Source organism: Serinus canaria, chromosome 28 (assembly GCF_022539315.1).
Source record: "Serinus canaria isolate serCan28SL12 chromosome 28, serCan2020, whole genome shotgun sequence".
NCBI classification, from domain to species: Eukaryota; Metazoa; Chordata; class Aves; order Passeriformes; family Fringillidae; genus Serinus; species Serinus canaria.
In genome coordinates this window covers 761,712-780,893 of record NC_066341.1, presented here as the reverse complement: position 1 = coordinate 780,893, position 19,182 = coordinate 761,712, and the positions used below count along the sequence as shown (strand labels likewise).

The 19,182-nt window shown below is 53.3% G+C and overlaps 2 protein-coding genes across 4 annotated transcripts; both read right to left on the bottom strand.

Moving 5' to 3' along the window:
* Positions 1–1,251: 1,251 nt before the first annotated feature.
* On the bottom strand, positions 1,252–10,720 carry LOC103824558 (heterogeneous nuclear ribonucleoprotein M). 3 transcript variants are annotated; one of them, XM_030231701.2, is made up of 13 exons: positions 10,587–10,720; positions 10,411–10,504; positions 9,478–9,672; positions 9,006–9,159; positions 8,057–8,106; positions 7,711–7,771; positions 5,675–5,776; positions 5,057–5,101; positions 4,567–4,641; positions 4,071–4,169; positions 2,555–3,336; positions 2,205–2,256; positions 1,252–1,790 (listed from the first exon to the last, which is right to left on the bottom strand). In XM_030231701.2, the coding sequence occupies exons 2-13, from the start codon at positions 10,486–10,488 to the stop codon at positions 1,627–1,629; spliced, it is 1,857 nt and encodes a 618-aa protein (XP_030087561.2). In that variant the 5' UTR covers positions 10,489–10,504; positions 10,587–10,720; the 3' UTR covers positions 1,252–1,626. The 3 variants fall into 3 exon arrangements, with proteins under 3 accessions (XP_030087561.2, XP_050841955.1, XP_030087562.2); XM_050985998.1 differs by having other exon boundaries at positions 5,675–5,773; XM_030231702.2 differs by lacking the exon at positions 5,675–5,776.
* A 502-nt stretch (positions 10,721–11,222) lies between these two features.
* LOC127060914 (heterogeneous nuclear ribonucleoprotein M-like) lies at positions 11,223–18,824 on the bottom strand. Its single transcript, XM_050986019.1, has 3 exons — positions 18,660–18,824; positions 16,461–16,630; positions 11,223–11,402 (listed from the first exon to the last, which is right to left on the bottom strand). The coding sequence occupies exons 1-3, from the start codon at positions 18,788–18,790 to the stop codon at positions 11,338–11,340; spliced, it is 366 nt and encodes a 121-aa protein (XP_050841976.1). The 5' UTR covers positions 18,791–18,824; the 3' UTR covers positions 11,223–11,337.
* Positions 18,825–19,182: the final 358 nt, after the last annotated feature.

Sequence of the window (19,182 nt, the reverse complement as noted above, 5' to 3'; positions counted from 1 at the left end):
AGCTCGGAGGGTCCCAGGACAAGCCGGGATGGTTCTGCTGCCCTTGCCGAGGTCAAACCCGCAGATCCTGCTCGGAAGGGGTCGGGGCCGAGCTCAGGGCAGGACCGGGGAAATCCCGCACAGAAACCGGAGCTCGTTCACGGGCAGCACCGGGGGCAGGAGCCACGGACCGGGGAGCTCCCGAGCAAAGGCACGGACGGAGCAGAGATCCCGAGGCTCTCGTTTCACCGCGGGCACACGGGGCTCGTCCCGGCCCTCCTGCTCAGCGAGCTCCGGGCGCAGCTCACGGCGAAACCGCCCCCGTGGAGCCCCGGGAGAGGCCCCGGGAGCAGCTCGGGGCACGGGAGCACCGGGAGAGCCCCGGGAGAGCGGAATGGTTGGGCTGGAGGAACCTCGACCCCTCCAATTCCCGGGGACGCGGCCCCGCTGGAGGCTCCATCCCGCCGGGCCGGGCGGGAGCGGCGAGCGAGGAACCGGGGCCGCCCTGGCCCGGGTGTCCCCACCGGGAGCTGCCAGCGCCGGGGCCCCGCGGGCTGCGAGGGAACGGCGGCTCCGGGCCGTGCCCCGCCGCGCCGCTCGCCGTCCCGAGCAGGCCCCGGGGGTCCCGTCCCGCCCGGTCCCGTCCGGTGTCCCCGCGCTCACCCGGCACCCTCCGGCCGCCGCCATCGCCCCGCGCGCCCCGTGACCTCCGCGCGCCGCCGCCGCGCCGTGACGTCACTGCCGCGCGCCGCCCGCGCCACGTGGCCGCGAACGGCGGGACCGGGCGGGACCCCCGGGGCTGCTCCGGCCCCGACCCGGTCCCACCGGGGCTGGCCCCGACCCTCCCCGGCCCCACTGGGGACCCCTCCCACCCGATCCCTTTGCGTTCAAAGCGTTTCCTGCAGAAAGGGGAATTCTCGCCCCTCGCACCTGCTGCAGGTGTTTGCCCCTGACCTGCCTGGGCCAGACACCCCCCCAGGAGAGAATAAAGAGGTTTTTTAACCCCATTTTCAGTTCAAACCTTCCCACTGGCACCAGCACCACCCAAGGAGAAATTTTTTAAACCAACATTGCCTCTAGAGAAAAACCTTGAGCTGCGACTGCCCATGGATTAGGTGGGACACAGGAGAGGGAAGATCCTTCACTCTCGGACATATCTTAAAGAGATTCTGCCAGAAATCAAGAGCAACGCTGGATTTTTCTGACAAGCTGGAGTTTGCTGAGCTGAGCTGGCAGGGATTTTAAGCAGAGTAAAGGATGCTGCGACTGAAATACTGAACTGGCATTTATTATCAAAGTCAGACTGTTTACATCTGTCAGGTCAACGAAATGCCACAACTACAAAAAAAGATTGTGCACATGGCAGTTCCAATGCAAAAAACCAGTAAAACGGGGCTCCCTTGGTTAAAAAAAGGACTTAAAATTACTCCAGAAAGCAACCGGGTCGGGCTGAACAGCTTTACATCCAGTCAGAGGAGGAGGTGCGGGGCAGCGGCGCAGGGCAGCGGCGCAGCCCTGCAGTGGTGCGGTGCAGCCCTGCAGGGCAGAGGTGCGGGGCAGCCCTGTAGAGGTGCGGTGCGGCCCTGCAGCGGCGCGGTGCGGCCCTGCAGCCCCGCAGCGGTGCAGCCCCGCAGCCCTGCAGCGCGCCTAGGCGTTGCGGTCGATCCGCACGTCGATCTCGCGGCCGCGCAGCTGCAGCCCGTTCATCATGCGGCACGCGCGCTCCGCCACCTCCGGCGACTCGAAGCGCACCACGCCGCAGCCCTTGGACTTGCCGTTCTCCATCTTGATGTCGGCGTAGAGCACGTGGCCTGCGGGCACAGCGGGGCAGGGTCAGCCACTCCGCATCCAGGCCCCGCTCCCCACCCCCAGGACTGCTCTCCCAGCCTTGGCACCCTCCATCCAATCCTAATTCCCCATCCCCAGGACTGCTCTCCCAGCCCTGGCACTCTCCATCCAATCCCCATTCCCCACCCCCAGGACTGCTCTCCCAGCCCTGGCACTCTCCATCCAATCCCCATTCCCCCTCCCCAGGACTGCTCTCCCAGCCTTGGCACCCTCCATCCAATCCCCATTCCCCACCCCCAGGACTGCTCTCCCAGCCCTGGCACTCTCCATCCAATCCCCATTCCCCACCCCCAGGACTGCTCCCCATCCTGGCATTGACACTCAGAGCTCTGGGAGGTTATTCGTATTAATTCCTCAGAGTGAGGAGAACAACTCACCACATTCATTGAATTTATCTTTCAGCATTTTCCATGTAAAATCAAAAGGCAGCTGTGGGAAGAGAGAAATAAACCATTACTGAGGCTCTGCTGAACAACCTGCAGGCACCCCCAGCTCCCCAAGAACAGAATCTATCCCAGGACAGCCACTGTCTGCCAGGAGCTCTTCTCCTGGTAAGGAAATGGCTCCAACTGTCCCCAAAAAGTGGCAGCATCCAGTATCAGACATTGTGACTGGAAACCGAGCACAGATGGGATCAACACATCAGTGACAATGAATGCCATGGGTGGGAAGGGAGGGGTGGGAGCAGGGGGCAGCAGGAAAAGGAGAAGGAAGAAGGGGCACTCACATTTCTCACAAATATCTGACAGGCTTTCCGGGCCACGCCGGCCGCAGGGCCTCCGGCTCCTCCCAGGGACCCTGCAAAATTCCCTGCGAAGTTGCCCCGCTCCATGTCCATGGGCCGCTCGAAGTTGCTGCCCATGGCCAGCCCCATGCGCTCCATGCCTGCCCCCATGCCCTGCCCCATGGGCGGCCCCATCCTCTCCATGTTGGTGGCCCCGATGCGCTCCAGGCCCATCCTGTCCATGGGGGCTGCTCCCATCCTCTCTATCCCGATCCTGTCCATGGGCGGGCCCCCGATGCGCTCCAGCCCCGCGGGCATCCTCTCTATCACCTGCCCCATGCCCGCGCCCATGCCGGCGGGCACCATGCGCTCCAGGCCGATGCCCATCCTATCCATGCCCGCCCCCATGCGCTCCACGCCCGAGCCCATCCTGTCCATGGCGCCGCCCACGCGGTCGATGGCGGCGCCCATGCGCTCGATGCCGAAGCCGATGCCGGAGCCCATGCGCTCCATGCCCGGCCCCATGCGCTCCATGCCCGGCCCCATGCGCTCCAGGTTGGGGGCCAGGTGGTCGATGCCCAGCGGGGCCATGCGCTCCATGCCCGAGCCCATGCGCTCCACGTTGGAGCCCATGCGGTCCAGCACCAGCCCCATCCTGTCTATCTCCGAGCCCACCCGCTCCATCCCGTGGCCCATCCCGGCCGGGAGCCGCTCGATGCCCGAGCCCATGCGCTCGATGCCGGGGGCCATCCTCTCGATGCCGGGAATGCTGGCGTTGCCACCACCTGCAACACAGCACAGACAGCGTCAGCAGGGAGGGCCTGCAGAGACCTGAGGGCTGCTGGCTCTGCCAGGATCAATTCCCATCGCTCCGAGCTCCCCCAGGCCAGGGCTCTGTGCCTGCAGCATGAGGCAAAGGCAGAGGCTCAGGTCAGACCCCCCTGCAGAGCTGCCCCAGCCCTGGGACCCCAAAATAAGGACGTGGAGCTGCTGGACAGAGTCCAGAGGAGACCCCAGAGCTGCTCCCAGGGCTGGAGCCCCTCTGGAGCTCTGGGAGAGCTGGGGGTGCTCACCTGGAGAGGAGAAGGCTCCAGGAGAGCTGGAGAGGGACTGGGGACAAGGCATGGAGGGACAGGACACAGGGAATGGCTGCCTTGATTCTGAAATGTTGTGATTTGGCCATTTAAACCAAATTAAATCTGGAAGTTGATGCTCTGCCTGCTCAGAGATGTTTGGGTTCAGCTTTGCTCCAGAAACTTTGCAGTTTCATTACTGAGATTGTCCAATATTTCCAGGGAACGTGCTTGGAAGTTAAATGTGACACAGGCAGCAGGAGAAGCAGGAATTTGTTTTCACTGACAAAAATTAACAACTTCCCAGCAGCATTTAGAAGCCAGACAGCAAAGTCCTACAGCAGATCTAAAATCTGCTTTTTTTTATCTCTAACACCCCCATAATTTTTGTGAGCAGCTCAGGGATGAAAAGCAGGCAGGAAATGGATTTCATATACTGCACTCACCGATTCCCCTCTCCAAGGTCTCTCCAAAACTCCGGGACATTCCTATCTCATTTCTTCCAAACTCCCTCTCAAATCCACCTCCCATGGCCCGATCCATCTCTGCAAAGAGGAAGTGGAGAAGTTTGCAGGGGGTTTTTTTGTGGCCCGTGAGAGAACACTTTACCACAGGAATCATCTTGAAGATTCACAGCACAGGAAGGTTTTTGTGATTTTTCTCCTGATCATTTTGTCATGGCTTCAGGAGCCCAAAGCCCCAGGGAAAAGCAGATTTAACCCAGCCACATGGGAGGCTCTGGACAGAGCCAGAATATTTCTGAATAAACCCTGCAAGGTACCATCAGTAAATCCCTGGGCTTGTGCAGCTCAGAAACCACGAGGGACTTAGGGACACAACTGGAAAAAGCCCAAGTTATTCCCATAAAAGCGAGAAGAGGCTCCTGGCAGGAGGGATCCCTCCCAGGGAAGGCAGCAGGACACAGGAGCAGCCGGTGCCTACCGCTCATCCTGCCCATGTTCATCCCGGCGGGGAAGCGGCCGATGTTCTCCATGCCACCAAAGGGACCCTCCATTCCTGAAAAACACATTTGCCAGGCATTCCTCAGCAGGGCACTCCAGCTCCTGCTGCCACACAGCAGTCCCACACAACTCCCCAGCACCAGCTCCCAAAAAAGGGTCAGGATTTGGGCACAGCGTTATAAAAACCCTGGAATCACCGAGTGGTTTGGGCTGGGATATTGAGGATCCAGTTCCAACCCCCAGGGATGGCACTCCCAGATCTCCTGAGGTAAGGAAGCACAGGCCATGTTTTATGGGATGTACCCACCCTCCCCACACACCTGCAGCAGTTTGGATACCCACAAAGGAACAAGTTCTTGCTAAATTGGTGGTGGTTCCCCAGCACACCAACTCCTGCCACACGCACACAGCTCAGTCTGCAGGACTTGCACAAAGGCCAAGCTATGAACAGATCAGGAACCACAGCTTACCTCCCATTTTATTCATTCCAAAGCCCATGCCTTCCATTCCCATTCCTCAAAATAAAAGAGAAAGCTTTATATAGCAGGTGTCATCCAAGAAATTCCAGCCAAAGGCTGCAGAACTCAAACCACACAACACATCCGTGGCTTGGGCTGAAGAGCTTACATGGGATAAGTCTGAGGAGATTTCAACATTCCTGCTCAGAAAATCAAGCAGCAAAGGGGAAAAACCCACTGGCATTTCGACATGGAAAGCTGAGTGTGTGCTACTTTTTAGGTGGCTCTTTGAAACTTGTGCTATTTCAAGAGATCCTCACCAAAGATTTGCAAGCCCACTAGAGGTGTTAAAAGTGAGAGATGGTTTGGAGTTTCATGGATCTTTGCAGTGTCTGCTGCTCATGCTCAAGAGTCAGAAAATGAGAGCTGTGTCTTGACCACAGTGAAAAAAAAAATAAAAATGGAGCAGTTGGTTAAATTCAAGTTTCCATTATAAGCTGAACAAAAAAACTCATTTGGCTTTAACATTCCTAAGAAACTACCAACTTTTTGGGGAGGCAAACAAAGCTATCTACCTTCTACACAGCTTAAAGCTCTCATGAAACAAAAGCATAGGAGTAATCTTCTTACCTCCAGGTCCCATGTTGCCCATTCCCATGCCTTTGTTTAAATGATTTGCATCAATAGGTTGACCTCCAGGTCCTAATCCCATGCCAATACCACCAAGACCATCTGAAGAAAATATTCAGATATCAAAAAAGCCTTCTTTCCATAGTTTGACAAAACAGCAAGTTTTATTTCTTAAGTAATTGACTTTCATTCTCCAAAAAAAGCTTGCTGTGTCCCCCCTGTGGGGTGTGTACTGAAAGCAGGGAAGTGTGGAATAAATCAAGAGTAGATGTGTCTTGAAATAGGCTAAAAACTATCTCCAATTATTTGGTTTTATATTCAAATTTCCATCTTACTGCTGAGAAAACTTGGTTTGGAGCTGACTCCTGAAAAATAACTGGCTAGAACACTGCTTCATTTGGGCAAAGTCCTCAGCTGAGGAGGGTGGAGTGGGCAATTTGGGAGAAGATCCCCTAAAGCTGTGCACAGTTCTCAGCCCTTGCAGGGCAGAACTGAGGCACCCATGGATCAATGACAGCCACCGATGGAATTGGAGCACACAGCCAGCCTCTCTCTGAGCAAACACAACAGGCACTCCCAGGCAGGGAGCTCAATCTGCCTTAGGGATTCCCCAGCCCAAAGAAAGAAGAAAAAGCCCTTTTTTTCCTGAAGCAGGAAGAAAGTTCTCTGCTTGGCACAAACACCAGCTCATGGCATTCTCTGCCTGCAGGATTCCCTCGTTTCCAGCTCGGCACTGAACACAGGAGTGTTGAATCTTGTTTTAAAACAGCACAAGGTCCCCCTTCCCCGCCCCAGTAAAGGCCAAAATCCAGGCTTCCAAAATCCTTCCAGAGGGATTTAGGGAGTTTTACACCAAGGTAATGGACTGGAACCCAGTGACTTTGTCCTGAAGAGAGGAACATCCTTACAGTGACACTGCTGCTGAGGAAGGCCTTGACAGGCACTGAGAGCTGAACTAGGGAGGGACTAATTAATGATCATTAATAATGGGCAATTTAGCAGCACACAACAGGTCTGGTTCCCAGGATGAAAACAGCACCTGTCTGAATTCAGAGAATCCCAGAATCCCAGACTGGTTTGGGTTGGAAGGGACCTTAAGGCTCATCCACTCCCAGCCCCTGCCCTTCCACAGCCCAGGCTGCTCAGGACAATTCAAATTCCACCAACAGCCCCAATTTAGCTGCATCTGAACAAGCTCAGCCTCCAGCTCTTCCAGTCCCACCTCTTCTCTTCAGTACTCCAGTATCTCATCCCAGCATGGCCGAGGTTGGGAAGGGTCTCTGGAGGGGCTCAGCTCAGCCCAGGCTGCTGAGCCCAGGTCACATCCACAGCTTTGGGGTATTCCCAGGGATGGAGACTCCTCAGGAGCTCTGAGCAACCCAGTCACCCTCCCAGGAATGTTTCCTTACATCCATGTGGAGCCTGTGGATTTCCACTGCTGGTTTAGACTTGATCTTTTAGTTCATTCAAATTCCAAGTTGGAAGGAGCAGCTTGGGGCAGCCAATTATTCTGAATTTTCATCTCCTGGGTTTTGGTCGGTGCTTTCTGCATCCTGCACCTCCAAGAAGAGCCTGGTTCCCTCTTCCTTCCATATTTAATACATTGACAAGATCTCCTTTGGAAATGTGAAGGCCTGGAAGGCTCCCAGGTCCCGAATTCAGCCCTTCCAATTTAAGGGAGAACATTCCATTGCCAGAGCACCATCCCACAGAAGGAGGTGCTGACTGATTCACTCTATTTCCATTAAATCCCACTATTAATGGAAGGCACTGGGATCTTGGAATTGCAGTGGAGAGCTCTGGAAGCCTTGAGAAGGTGAATGTTTTAAGACAAGCTTCTGGCCATGAGCTGAAAGAAGTATCCAAAAAATCACTGAGCAGCTCTTCTTCACTATTCCCCTTTCTGAAATTATTCTGGAATTTGGATCCCAGTTTTCCAGTCTGAACCAGAGTTTTACTGGGGCTGGGACTGGTTCCCAGGTGCTGAACAGCCAAATAAAAAGCAGAAGATGTTGAATCATGCAGGGGACACTTACGAGGGAGTTGTTGGGGTCGCTCTGGAGGGAAGAAATCTCCCTTGGGGAAGGCTCGTTCATCCTAAAAGGAATTCAACACGTTAAAGCTGGCAAGGAAAGCAGGAAATTATTTCCTGATTCTTAAAAACTTTGAATTAAAATACAGAAATTTCAAGTTAAAGCAGTCTTGGCTGTAGTTTTGTCCTTTAGCAAAATAATCTGAATTAACCTTCCCTGATTGCATCAACTCAGCAGGCAACAGGCAGATCACAGATTTCCCCTCTGGATTTTGATCCACCCTTGGAACCACAAACTCCCCCCAGGCCAGGAGGGCACTGCCAGGTCAGTGGAATGGGGGTGTCCTCACCATTTTGACGTGCATGGGTCTGTCAAAGAGCAGCTGCCCATTGAACATGGCTGGGGGTCGTTAAGGATTGTTGTTCAAGCACTGAGGGCTCTGACTGGGAGCACAAAAACCCCTCAGAAAATCTCATCTCCTCAGTTATCACTCACAGATCATCCCAAATCCTTCTGCCTTCTCCAAAACTAAAAAGCCTCGAAATCCAAATTAACTGAACATTCCAAAATAAAGGCTTTTTGAAATTAAAAAAAAAAAAAAAGAAAACACATTACTGGGTAAGATTAAATTCACAAAGAGATACAAAACGTAACTCTAAGTCAGCCCAAGTGTTTAAATGTTTCCTCAGTCAGTTTATCCATTGAAAACAGGAGAAAACAGGGAAAAGTTCCACAGCAAAAACACATTCTGAATTGTGCCATGCCCGAGTCTGGCTCACACAGGGTTTAGTGGGTGCAGTGCAGAAGGGAATTAACACTCAAACAGAAACTCTGGGAAAGGAAAGAGGGAGTATTTTCTTCCTGTCCATACCATAACTAGGAGCTGAGAGTAATACCTGGAATTTTATTGCTGTTTGGTTTCTAGGTGGCAAATCATTGCTTGGCCAGTGAAAGGGAGCAGGGAAACACCAGCTCCATGTGCCCTGGCACAGGGACCTTTTCCCTTTCCAGACAGAATTGCATTTTAATACTAATTACAACCTAGAGTCAGAAACTCATCTGGGATAGAAGTACACTTATCCATGTAGGAAAGAGAATTTCCTTTGCTAAAGATCCTGAGCAAACTGCAACAATTCCTTCAAGAAGGAAAAGCAAAAGAGAGACAAAATCCATTTCCCATCCACTACGACTTGACCTTCCGTGCCATGGCAACATCCTCCTTTGGAATACAGCCCCCCCTCTCCCCTGCTGTGTTTGCTGGGTTCCCTGGCCCGTGCCCAGTTTGCTGCCAAGGATACAGATGGCCTGCACAGCCTCGATGGCCTGCTCGAAGGTGACGGTGCCGATGCCGCGGCTCTTGCCGTCCTTGTCCTCCAGGATGTCGGCCCGCACCACCACCCCAGCCATGCTGAACACCTCCTTCAGCTTCTTCCAGCCCACCTTGTAGTCCAGCTGCAAAACAGGGCATCGTTGAAAAGGCAAGAGAGATTGCCATGAGGAAACAGCTTTAGCGGGCTCCTGTCCTTCCCCGGGATCGGCATTGGAGCTGTCAGAGAGCTGAGAGAAAATTCAATCGAAGCACAGAGGTTTGTTCAGAAACCCCAATTAACAGACACTGTGGCACACCTTAACCGAGAACCTCCTTTGCACAGAGAATCAGCAGGACACAGAGGAACTTTTCCTGGAATTCCAAGGCTTTTCCTCCCTCAGATCTGCCCCAGCTGAGAGGCTCCCATGCTGGATTGGCAGCAGGGGGTGCCCAGCACTCACGTTGGCCACGAAGACGGTGCTGCCGAGGCGGCCGGCCTGCAGGGCGTGGATGATCTCGTTGGGGATGTTGGGGTTGTTCAGGATGCTGGGGGGGATGTTGATCATGCCAGGGCCACCAGGGCCGGGCCCGATGCCCATCCCTCCTGCTGCCATCACCTTCTGCATGGCCCTCCTGGCGTGCTCCCCGTCGGGGTCCTGGGGGGGACACACACACTCAGATCAGATCCCCGGCCACCAAGGGCAGTGCCAGCGCTCCAACAGGCACAGACAGGAGTCTCCCTTTATCCCAGGATATCTGCTCCCTAAGCATTCCCTAATTGCCTCCCTTTCACTGTCAGTCAATTTACTTTATTTTAGCCAGCACCCTTTTATCATTTAAATGATACCTGTATTATTGGTACCCTTCATTATTGGAGTTATTCCTCCTCAGGCATATCCCTGGTTCCCAAGGTGTTTATCCATCATTAATACCAAGAGCAAACCTCTGTTACACCTGTTCCAAACCCTGATCAACCCCCAGTGCCACTGGAGAGGGTTTGGAATGAACTCCCAGGAGTTCCATTGGCTGTCAATAGCAAAGCCACTAAAATGGAAACACATCTTTGAGGTATTCCAGGAAAAAGCTGCTTCTATGGAATTGTTGGTGGAATCCATTCATTCTGATGCAGAGCTCAAAGGGAAGTTTGTAAAGAACAAACATGGAGGTTTCTGTGTTAAATCATTAACAAAGGAACTGCAATTAAAGCCAAACTCCTGCTTTGTCCCCACATCAAATTTAGTCTTGATAACCACAAGTTCAGCAGTGGTTAAAGGCTGACTGGGGTTTTTTATCCTATTTAAGTCCTGCTTTCTGTCCATTATCCTCTGAGTCAGCCCCAAACCCTTAACAAGAACTCCCCCTTCCCCCTCTGCCAGAAGAGATCCCCTCCTTACTTCTTTCACTTTCAGGGGTCTCCCACCAAGACTGTGCTTGTTCAGAACTTCAGCAGCCTTTTTCATGCTCTCCTCCATCTTGAACTCAACCACCCTGTGGGGACACAACACAGCTCAGCACGTTTTGCTTGAAGAAGCCCCTTTGGATTTCTGGTAAAAATTCAGAGAGAACTTACGCGCATCCCTGGCGAGGTGATTTCCCAGGGCAGTCACAGGGAGGAGGGAAGAGAGAAGAAATAAAGTCAGTGAAAACCCAAATCACACTCAACTATTTTATTATTAAAGCCAAATCACATCATTTAAGCCCTACCAGCGAAAATAAATGTAACCTTACGCAGGCAAGCCTCCAATAGTGGAATTCCATAACTTCTTATGCCTTAACAGGATTAACCTGGGGTCTCTGAGCTTGTAACAAACACTAAATCCCGACTCTCCGAGAAATACCACACGCTTCCTGCGACCTGCTTTTCCCTGGCATACAGCAAAACCCTCCACACTCTCACCCTAAATCCATATCCTTCAGGACACTTAGGAGTGCTCCTACTGTCTTCCCTGATCCTGGGCTCAAGGCCCATGAAGGCACTGAACGTTTACATTTAGGAATTTCCCTCTCTCTGCTGGCCCAGGAAGTGGAGCTTGCAGCACCTGCTGTTGCACCCTGGCCCTTCCGAACTCAGCCAACCGCTCGAGTGACTCTTCCAAAGCACAGGAATATTCCAGAGCCCTGTCCTGCCTGCTGGGCTCCAGGGTCACACGGCCAACGCCAACGGCACGCAGGGAACAGCTCCTGACTGCAGAGCCCACCCCACCTCCTCCCATCCCACGGCACTCCTGACCTAGAGCCACTGCACATCCACACTCTGAGCCTCCCTGGCCTCCTGTCCAGCACACAGAAACATTTCAGGTAGAAAATCCACAAAGAAACTCTCAAACACTTACCCTTGACTTTCCTTCAGCGTCCATTAAGAGCTCCACGTATGTTACCTCACCAACTACAAATCAGATTCCAGACGACACAGATACCAAGGGAGAAAAGCCAAGAAAACAATGGGAATTTAGAACAATCAACAACCGTGTATGGAGCCTCTGCCTTATAAGAAAGCCCAGAAACACTCCATGTTCTCTAGACCACAAAACTGGACAATTACAGGTATGCAGTAAAGGCTTCAAGCACTTCAATATGTTCTTGGTTTTCCTCCACCTCAAAAGACAAATTTCCAGAGTTCCCTGGATCTTCAGTGCCCACTCATTACCTGAGGCAATCCAAACCCATGGGAAAGGCTGCAGGATCAAGTTTCCTTCACTTCCCACAGGATGCAGTCCTGGATCCATAATGCAGAATTTCAAGTGACTTGTTTTTGTCAGGATTAAAGGAGTCACATTGAATCAACAGATCAAGAGATCACTGCCTGCCTGCTATTTATTTTAACAGGTTTTTTAAAAGCCATAATAAATTATATTTTAGCATTAAAATCTGCCATATTTGCTCTCAAGAAAAAACTGTCAACATCAAAAAGCAGTTCATGGAAAACTCCACCTTTCCTCACAGGATTGGGATTGCCTCTCTAGGACCAAATAACCCTGTCAGGGACCTCCAGAACACAACTACCCAAATGGCTGCTGCCTTTGAAGGGACTGGCACACAGAAGAGTGGAATAAACACTTTTTTAAAAAATATTTATTGTTTCTGGTTTTAGAAGTCCTAGGGTTTAAATTTAAACCAGGAAGACTCCAAGCTGCATTATCTGGACAGTGGAATGTTTTATTTGTGGGTATGAATAGTTTAACTGGAGCAAGGAACTGGGGTTTCACAAGACTCTGCCAGGCACAGAGGGAGGGGCTCAGCCTGACCTCCCCAGGCCCAGCAATTCACAGGACACTGTGGAAAACTGACAGCCTGGAAGGGCTCTCTTGAAGCTGGGAAAAAACCAGGAATGCTCAATGAAACCACTGATTTGTAATCTCCACTTCTTATTTAAACAATAATTGAGCAGTAAGAGCATTCCAGCCAGAGAACAGGAAGAACAGCTCTGATCCACTGCTGCTTTTGGGAGGACAATGTTTGAGGCTGGAAAAGGCTGGGAAGTCCCTCTGAAAGGGACTCAGTGGGGGTGTCCATTTCCACCCACAGCTCCAGCAGCTGGAATTCCAGCTGTGATCCCTCTGAGCTCCCACAGCACACGTGGGACTGTTCCAAGGAGTCCTGGGGGCTCAGCACTGCCACGAGGTTCTGTCGCCATCCAGCTCAAGGGCAGCAGCCAGAGTCCAACCACAGCTGGGGCAGGATTCACCAACGCTGCCCAGGTGGGCTCCACTCCAAATCCTCTCTGAGCCACAGCTTCCAGGTCTGGCACTCCCTGGAAAGAGGGCTCTCCTCTCCCGGCCTCTCCACCTACAGCTCCTCACAAACAGCTCCCCAAGGAGTTCCCAAGCTTGAGGATATCCAATAGAATTGAACATCTGCTCTTGTAACCAATCCCTGACTCTGAAGCACAAGATCTCCAGGAATCTCTTGGGAAGTTGAGTCTGTGCCAGTTTTGCTCAGAGCTTCCTGTTGGAGCCTTACAGATACATGAAAATCCAAATATCCAGCCTGAAGTAGCTGCTTTGCTCTAAAGGACATGTGAACTTCCTGAGGAGCCCAATTTCAGAACAGCAGGAGGGGGAATGACACCCCCACTGCAGCAGCTCTGAGCCAAGACAGAGCCCACAACCACTGCCATCAAAATGCACTGATTTCACCTTAAAATGTGTGAGAGCAGCCAACCCAACCCCCCTGCCAGGAGAACGCTGTCTGCAGCTGGCAAAGGAAACCTTTTTTTAAGAAGCTAGGCTGGGTCACATTTTATTTGGAGTTTTGGGGTGTTTTTCTAGATCCCAAACCACAGGATAGCATGGAAAAGTACCAGGAGCAGATTTCCATGTGCTAGACCCAGATAAATGCCCAGTGACCCCGGCAGGATTCCCTTGTGCCAGAGAACAGCTGGATTCTGACAGGGAACATCCCACAGCCACAAGTGGAGAAATTTCATCCAAGCACAAAAGCTGTTACTTCAGGAGCTTCCCAGGGGAGGAAACTTCCAAAAGACACTGGCTCCAAGTCACTGCAGGTTCAATTAAAGAACGTGCTCCCCGTGGTGTCTTTAAGACTTAATGCAGGGGAGATGATTTATGGATTTATTGAACCTCACACTTAAAGTTTGGAAATGCAGCTTTTCCCAAACCAAGAGACTGGAGCAGAATTTACTGCAATAACCAGAAATCCAAACTGAAGGAAGCTTCAGTGCTATTTATCACAGGCACTATTTTTAAACCTCTTTAAAACTTTGCATCACTTCCCAAAGTTTATCAGTACAGAAAATGCCAATGGTTCAAGCTGGGCTGCTCCAGCAGAATCCCAATACTCTGCAGGGCCTGCCCAGGAAGCTCAGATCAGGATTCACAGGGTGACCTGAGGCCCTGAAGACACATCTGGGAACTCCCCAGAACAAGCTCAGACAGAAATAACAACTTTAGCTTGGGCAGTTTGATTTTACCAGTTTGTGACAAACCAAAGAGCTCTGAGAGGTGTGAAAGGTGCAGAGAGGGGAGTGGGAGCAAGCAGAGAGCTGGGACAGGGAAATGCTGTGTAGCAGTTATTCCTTGGCCTCCAGGGCCAAAAGTAAATACTAAATATGGAAGGAAAATCCCAGACTGGCTGGATGTCTCCTCATCTTCTGAAGAACGAGTGATCCAAGAGGATCAAAAAGCTTCACATTTGCAATGTGAGGCAAAGCAGAACTGGCCACAGCTCCTCCCTCATTTACAGGTAAAGGCTTGGGACAGGCACCCCCTGAAAAGTTACAGGGGAGAGAAGAGGAGCAAGTTTTATAAATGCAAAACTTTGGCTGAAAAGGGAAAAGGAAAACCTTCCCAAAGCGAGACAGCAGTCAGCAATTCTGTCACAGATGGGGAAGGGAAACTTCCCTTCTACAAGAGAACACCCAGACAAAGTGGTGATTTAGGCTCTTGGAGAGCTCAGGCAGCAGAGGGAGTGAAAAGCTCCCTGCAGCCAGGGAAGGGCTGAGATTCCTTGGAAAGATGGTGAAAGCCCAAAGGAAACAGAGCAACTCATCAGAGATCAGCAAATGGGAGGGGGAACAGGCCAAGGGCAGAACAGCACATTCCTTCCCCATCCCTCCCTCCCTGACTCCCCAGAACTCCACACTGTGACCAAACCCTGGGGACCCTGCACTAAGGTAACACCAGCAAACCGAGGGAGTTCCAAACAAGAACATCTCTTCATTGCATTACCAACATTCCCACTGCATACCTGTAATTGAGCTTCTCCAACCAATCCACTGGGATGCCCGAGCCACGGCGTGGGGAGAGAGAGAGAGGTGGCACCTGGAGCAGCCTGGCCACTCCCAGGCTGCAGGAACAGCGGCACCTCCCCGAGCTGAGCTCCTGCTGCTACAGCAGCCCTGCAGAGCCCTCACACACCCAGGGTTTCCCCTTGGGCACAGAATTCCACCTGCTCCCAGAGCCTGGGACGTTTGGCCTGGCGTTCTTACGCTTCTGAAGCAAGAATTCCGAGGGGTGGGAGTTCCTGGGGCTTGGAACTGCTCTGCCTCGGGACAAGGACTGAGCACGGCTCGAGAGCTGCAGTTTGGGAGAGGTCCAGAACAACTCCACGGCAAATCCAAACGCTTGGATTCATCAGCAGTGCCAAACCCCGGGAATGATCCCAGTTTTAGCAGGACAAGCCCTGCAGCCAGAAGGAAAAGGCTCCAGTGTTCCCCTAGGAGCATCTGCTAGAATGAGGAGCTGAACAGCCCGGCAGGAAACAATCTCAGCCCAGCCTCTGCCATCCACGGGAACGGGAGAGAAACCACCAGACACTGGGAACGGGATCCAACGCAGCACAGAGAGTTGGACACCTGCACACCCGGAACACCAACGGCTCTGGGGCAGCCACGGGGCACTGAGGGCTCCATCCATAATCAGGGCCTGCTCAAGCAGCCCTTGAGGCTGACACTGCTGCCATGGCACAAAGCCACTGCTGCCTCTCAAACAGCCCCTCATTAGGGAAGCTCCCAGTCCCGATGGCTGTTCCAGACTTTGTTCCCTTCTGCCACTGAAGACAAACAGTTGAAACCCTCTGGAGCTTTGTTTTCCCTTTCTTTAGGCCACACCTCAAACACCTGAGCTGTCAGTCCTTACCCAGCTCCAGCACAATGACCACTGCCCACTACCCTGGCTGAGGCTCTGTATCCAGAAGTGCCCCACAGGAAATGTTGTGCTGTTACTCTGAACTTGGTTTAGATATTTTAAGGCTGGAGAAGCCAAGGATTTTCTTGCCACTCCACTGCACTTCCAAGGTGACTTGAACACTAGAAAGCTGGGCACCAGCCTGAAGAAATGACACTACTTTAGACTTGTCACTACCTGAGTACTCAGCTCAATCTCTTCATCTTCCTCAAGAGATGAAGGCGTTCAAGTCAGCAAAGGCAGCTCCCATCCACATGGGAATTACAGGGAATTGTGGAAGGGGGAACACCACAAACCTGATTTCCAAAGCCCTGATTCCGCTGCAGCACATGCCAAAGCACCAACCTGATTTTGCAGGTCACCCTTAAACACATTGAACTGCAACCAATGGCAGAATGGCTCTTGAAGCCAGCCCAAACCCCTGTGAATCTGGGGACACAGCTGGATATCCACACACCAGAGCAGGACGTAACCACCTGAATGCCCAAAAAACATTAAAATGCTTCAGAAAGTTCTGCTGCACTTCAAGGCTAAAATCTGCTGAAAGCCTGGGGTTGGATCCCTAAGGAAAGCACTGCTAATCCTGGGATGAGGCTCTATCAGCTGCACGCCACAGGCCTCCACAGGAACCATCCCCTGGAAGGCTGCCAGGACGAGGCTGTGCAACACCCAGGAGGCTTCGGGAAGAGCTTTCCCACAGTGGTGTGGCCAAGCCACCCAGAGGTGCAAGTGCTGAGCTACAGACAGAGCCAGGCACGGGCTGGAGCACAGACAGCCTCTCCACCTGAGCTGCACTTTACCTTTCTCTTTGACCAGGTCCTTGAGGGACTGCCACTTGACGTCGAAGGGGATGTTGGTGATGAAGGCTCGGTACCTCTTGGCGGGGTTGGCGTAGGGCTCGAAGCGGTTCCCTCCCCTCTTCATCCCCTTCTCCTTCTTCTTCTCATTGGGCGTCGGGCGCTCGCCTTCGCTGCAAGGAGAGAAGCCCTGTGAGCTGCTGGGGCTGGAGCAGGGCCAGCAGCCCCACAGGGAACCAACCCAGAGCTGCAGCACTGAGCCCCACTGCAGTCTGCCTGGGAAGGGACCTCAAAGCCCAGCCCGTCTGGAAAGGAAAAAAACCAAACCAAGGGAACAAAAAACTTCAGCCTCAGTCTTACATAATTCCCTTCACTAATCCAATTAATCTCCTTGCTCGCTCAGTGCTGCTGGAGAAGATGCACCAACACATCTTGAGGAGGAGTTCAGAACACGTCAGATAAAAAAAAGCTGAAGTTTCTACAATCTCTCTGTCCTGAGCTTTTCCCAACCTAGCACCTGTGCAGCCCTGCAAATTCTGGGACAGAAATCCCAGGAAATCCCTTCAGGACCATTTCAACCCCTGAACACACACAACAGCCTGCAGGGAAAAAGGAAATGAAGAATGTAGAAGCCTCTGAAGGGTCCTTTTGATAGTATTTCTATTGTCCCTGCTTCTATCACCCAGAGGCCAAAGCTTCTCCAGACACAGGGATGGGAATTTTCAAGTCTTTCTCTCACTGAACTTTTAAAGATTCTTAATTAATGAAACAATTAAAACTCCAAAATTAAACTTGAAACAAGACAATCATTTTTCCACTTTCATTTCTGTTTGGTTGATGAAGTAACACAAAATGTAGCTGTGTTAAAAGCTGCACTCAGATTTTAGTTATTTCTTAAACTGGATTTCCCCAAGGCCACTGAGAACGTGCCCACAGGAACGTTGGTGTTATCCCTGTGGAAATGAGAGCTCTGCCACGTGGAGCTGGATGTCCCAAGCAGAACTGCACCTGCAGACACAAACAAATTCCCTGGAGCCATCCCAAATGCAACAGGGTCAGGAAAACCAAAATCACAGCAGAGAGATATCTTTATTTATACTTCCAGGAATTAACTGGCTCCTCATGCAGACAAACTGCTGATTCCATGTTCCCAGGAGTGGTGGGAACAGAATCCAGGCTGGGAACACCCTTCCCTGTCCCTGGGATGTCTCTGCCCCTGCCTGGCTCAAGCTGCAGAGTCAATGGAATCGTGTCTGTCAGTATTTTATTGCCCAAAGCACAGTCTGACTGTTCTCCAATGGGAAAAAAAAATAAATATGGATCTTTTTCCCCTAAAGCGACACTTGGAAAGCTGTTCCTGGTCTCGGGAAACACAAATCCAAGCTCAAGTCTGCAGCAGGAATCACAGTACACCAGGTTCAACCTGATTCTTATCAGCCCGCCATAAAACCGGGGCCAAAAACGCCCCGAGGGAGAGGAGTCCTTTCTATTCAGTGCATTTGTACCAAAACCGGCTTTGCCAACTGCAGAATTTTCATCGAGCATCAACACGAGGAAGTGAGAAGCAGCAAAAGCTTTTGGTGCCCTTCATCCCCGCGTTGACAGAGCCGGAACTGCAGCGCTGCTGATTCTGGTTTGAACTCCTCTAACGTTTTACCGAGGGATTGTGCAACCCCTCCCCGGCACCACCTTAAACTCTCACCCTCGAGGTGTCTGCGCTCCTAAACCCCCTCACGCGTAGATCAGCCCCGAAAAGGAGCGCACCCGGCTCCAAAGGGAGCAGCAGGATGAGGGAGGTGCTGAGAGCAACGGAGTTCTTACAACTTACTGACAGCATAAAAAGCAATGAACTTAAACATCCCCACGCTGGCACAGGGAGGCCCAAACTCCACCACAACTCAGCAGCAGCTTTTCCTGAGGGGATGAAGGCGATCTCAGGGCTCCCTGCCCGCCGGGACCGGGCCCAGAGCGCCGCGGGAGCCCCGGAGGCGCCTTCGGGACGGCCCCGCCCGGGATCCCAAGGCGTGCCCGGAGGGAGCAGCAGCCGCAGCGCCAGGAGCGGCCCCGCACCGGTACCGACCTCTCCGGGACCCCTCGCCGGCCCCGGTCCGTCCCGCGGCCCTCAGGCCGGGCCCAGGAGCGGGGAGGCCGCACGCGGCCCCTCGGCCCCGCCGGCAGCGCGGCCCCTCACGGCCCCCCTACCTCTTGGGGGGCGGCCCCCCCGCGCCGGCCGCCCCGTTGGGCGCTGGCGGAGCCGCTGCTGCCGCCGCGGCCGCCGCCGGGGGCGGCTCCATTTTCCCGGGGGCGTTTTGCGAGGCCGCGGCCGCCGCCATTTCCCAGCGCGTCCTTTGTGTGGGGAGCGCGGGGCACGACGGGACGGCGGCGCAGGCCGGGCAGCCAGGGGGCGCCGCGCCGCTCATGCGCGCGAGGGGCAGCGACGGTGGGCGGGAAACGGCGGGAAACGGCGCGTGAGGCGCTGCGCGTGCGCGCTGAGGCGGCACGGCCGCCCAGGCCGGCGGTAATGGCGGCTCTATGTGGGAGCGGGGTGGCGGCGCCATTCAGGAGGGGCGGGCAGCACCGGGGAGTGAGGATCTGAGAATGCGCAGGGCTGCAGCCACAAGGTGCGGACGGGGCTGGCGGCTGCGGCGCCTGGGATTGCCCGCGCTGTACGGAATGGCGGCAATGGTAACGCCGCATGCGCGGCGCGGCTGTGCCGTACAGCATG

Excerpts from the sequence above, each read along its gene's own strand:
- LOC127060914 (XM_050986019.1), bottom strand. The coding sequence starts at position 18,790 with ATGGCGGCGGCCGCGGCCTCGCAAAACGCCCCCGGGAAAATGGAGCCG. Across the intron at positions 16,631-18,659 it reads GGGGGGCCGCCCCCCAAGAG|CGAAGGCGAGCGCCCGACGC; the intron begins GTAGGGGGGCCG and ends CTCTCCTTGCAG. Across the intron at positions 11,403-16,460 it reads GGACCTGGTCAAAGAGAAAG|TTGGTGAGGTAACATACGTG; the intron begins GTAAAGTGCAGC and ends TCTGATTTGTAG.
- LOC103824558 (XM_030231701.2), bottom strand. The coding sequence starts at position 10,488 with ATGGAGGAGAGCATGAAAAAGGCTGCTGAAGTTCTGAACAAGCACAGT. Across the intron at positions 8,107-9,005 it reads CGAGGCTGTGCAGGCCATCT|CCATGTTCAATGGGCAGCTG; the intron begins GTATCCTTGGCA and ends AACGACCCCCAG. Across the intron at positions 1,791-2,204 it reads AGATAAATTCAATGAATGTG|GCCACGTGCTCTACGCCGAC; the intron begins GTGAGTTGTTCT and ends CTGTGCCCGCAG.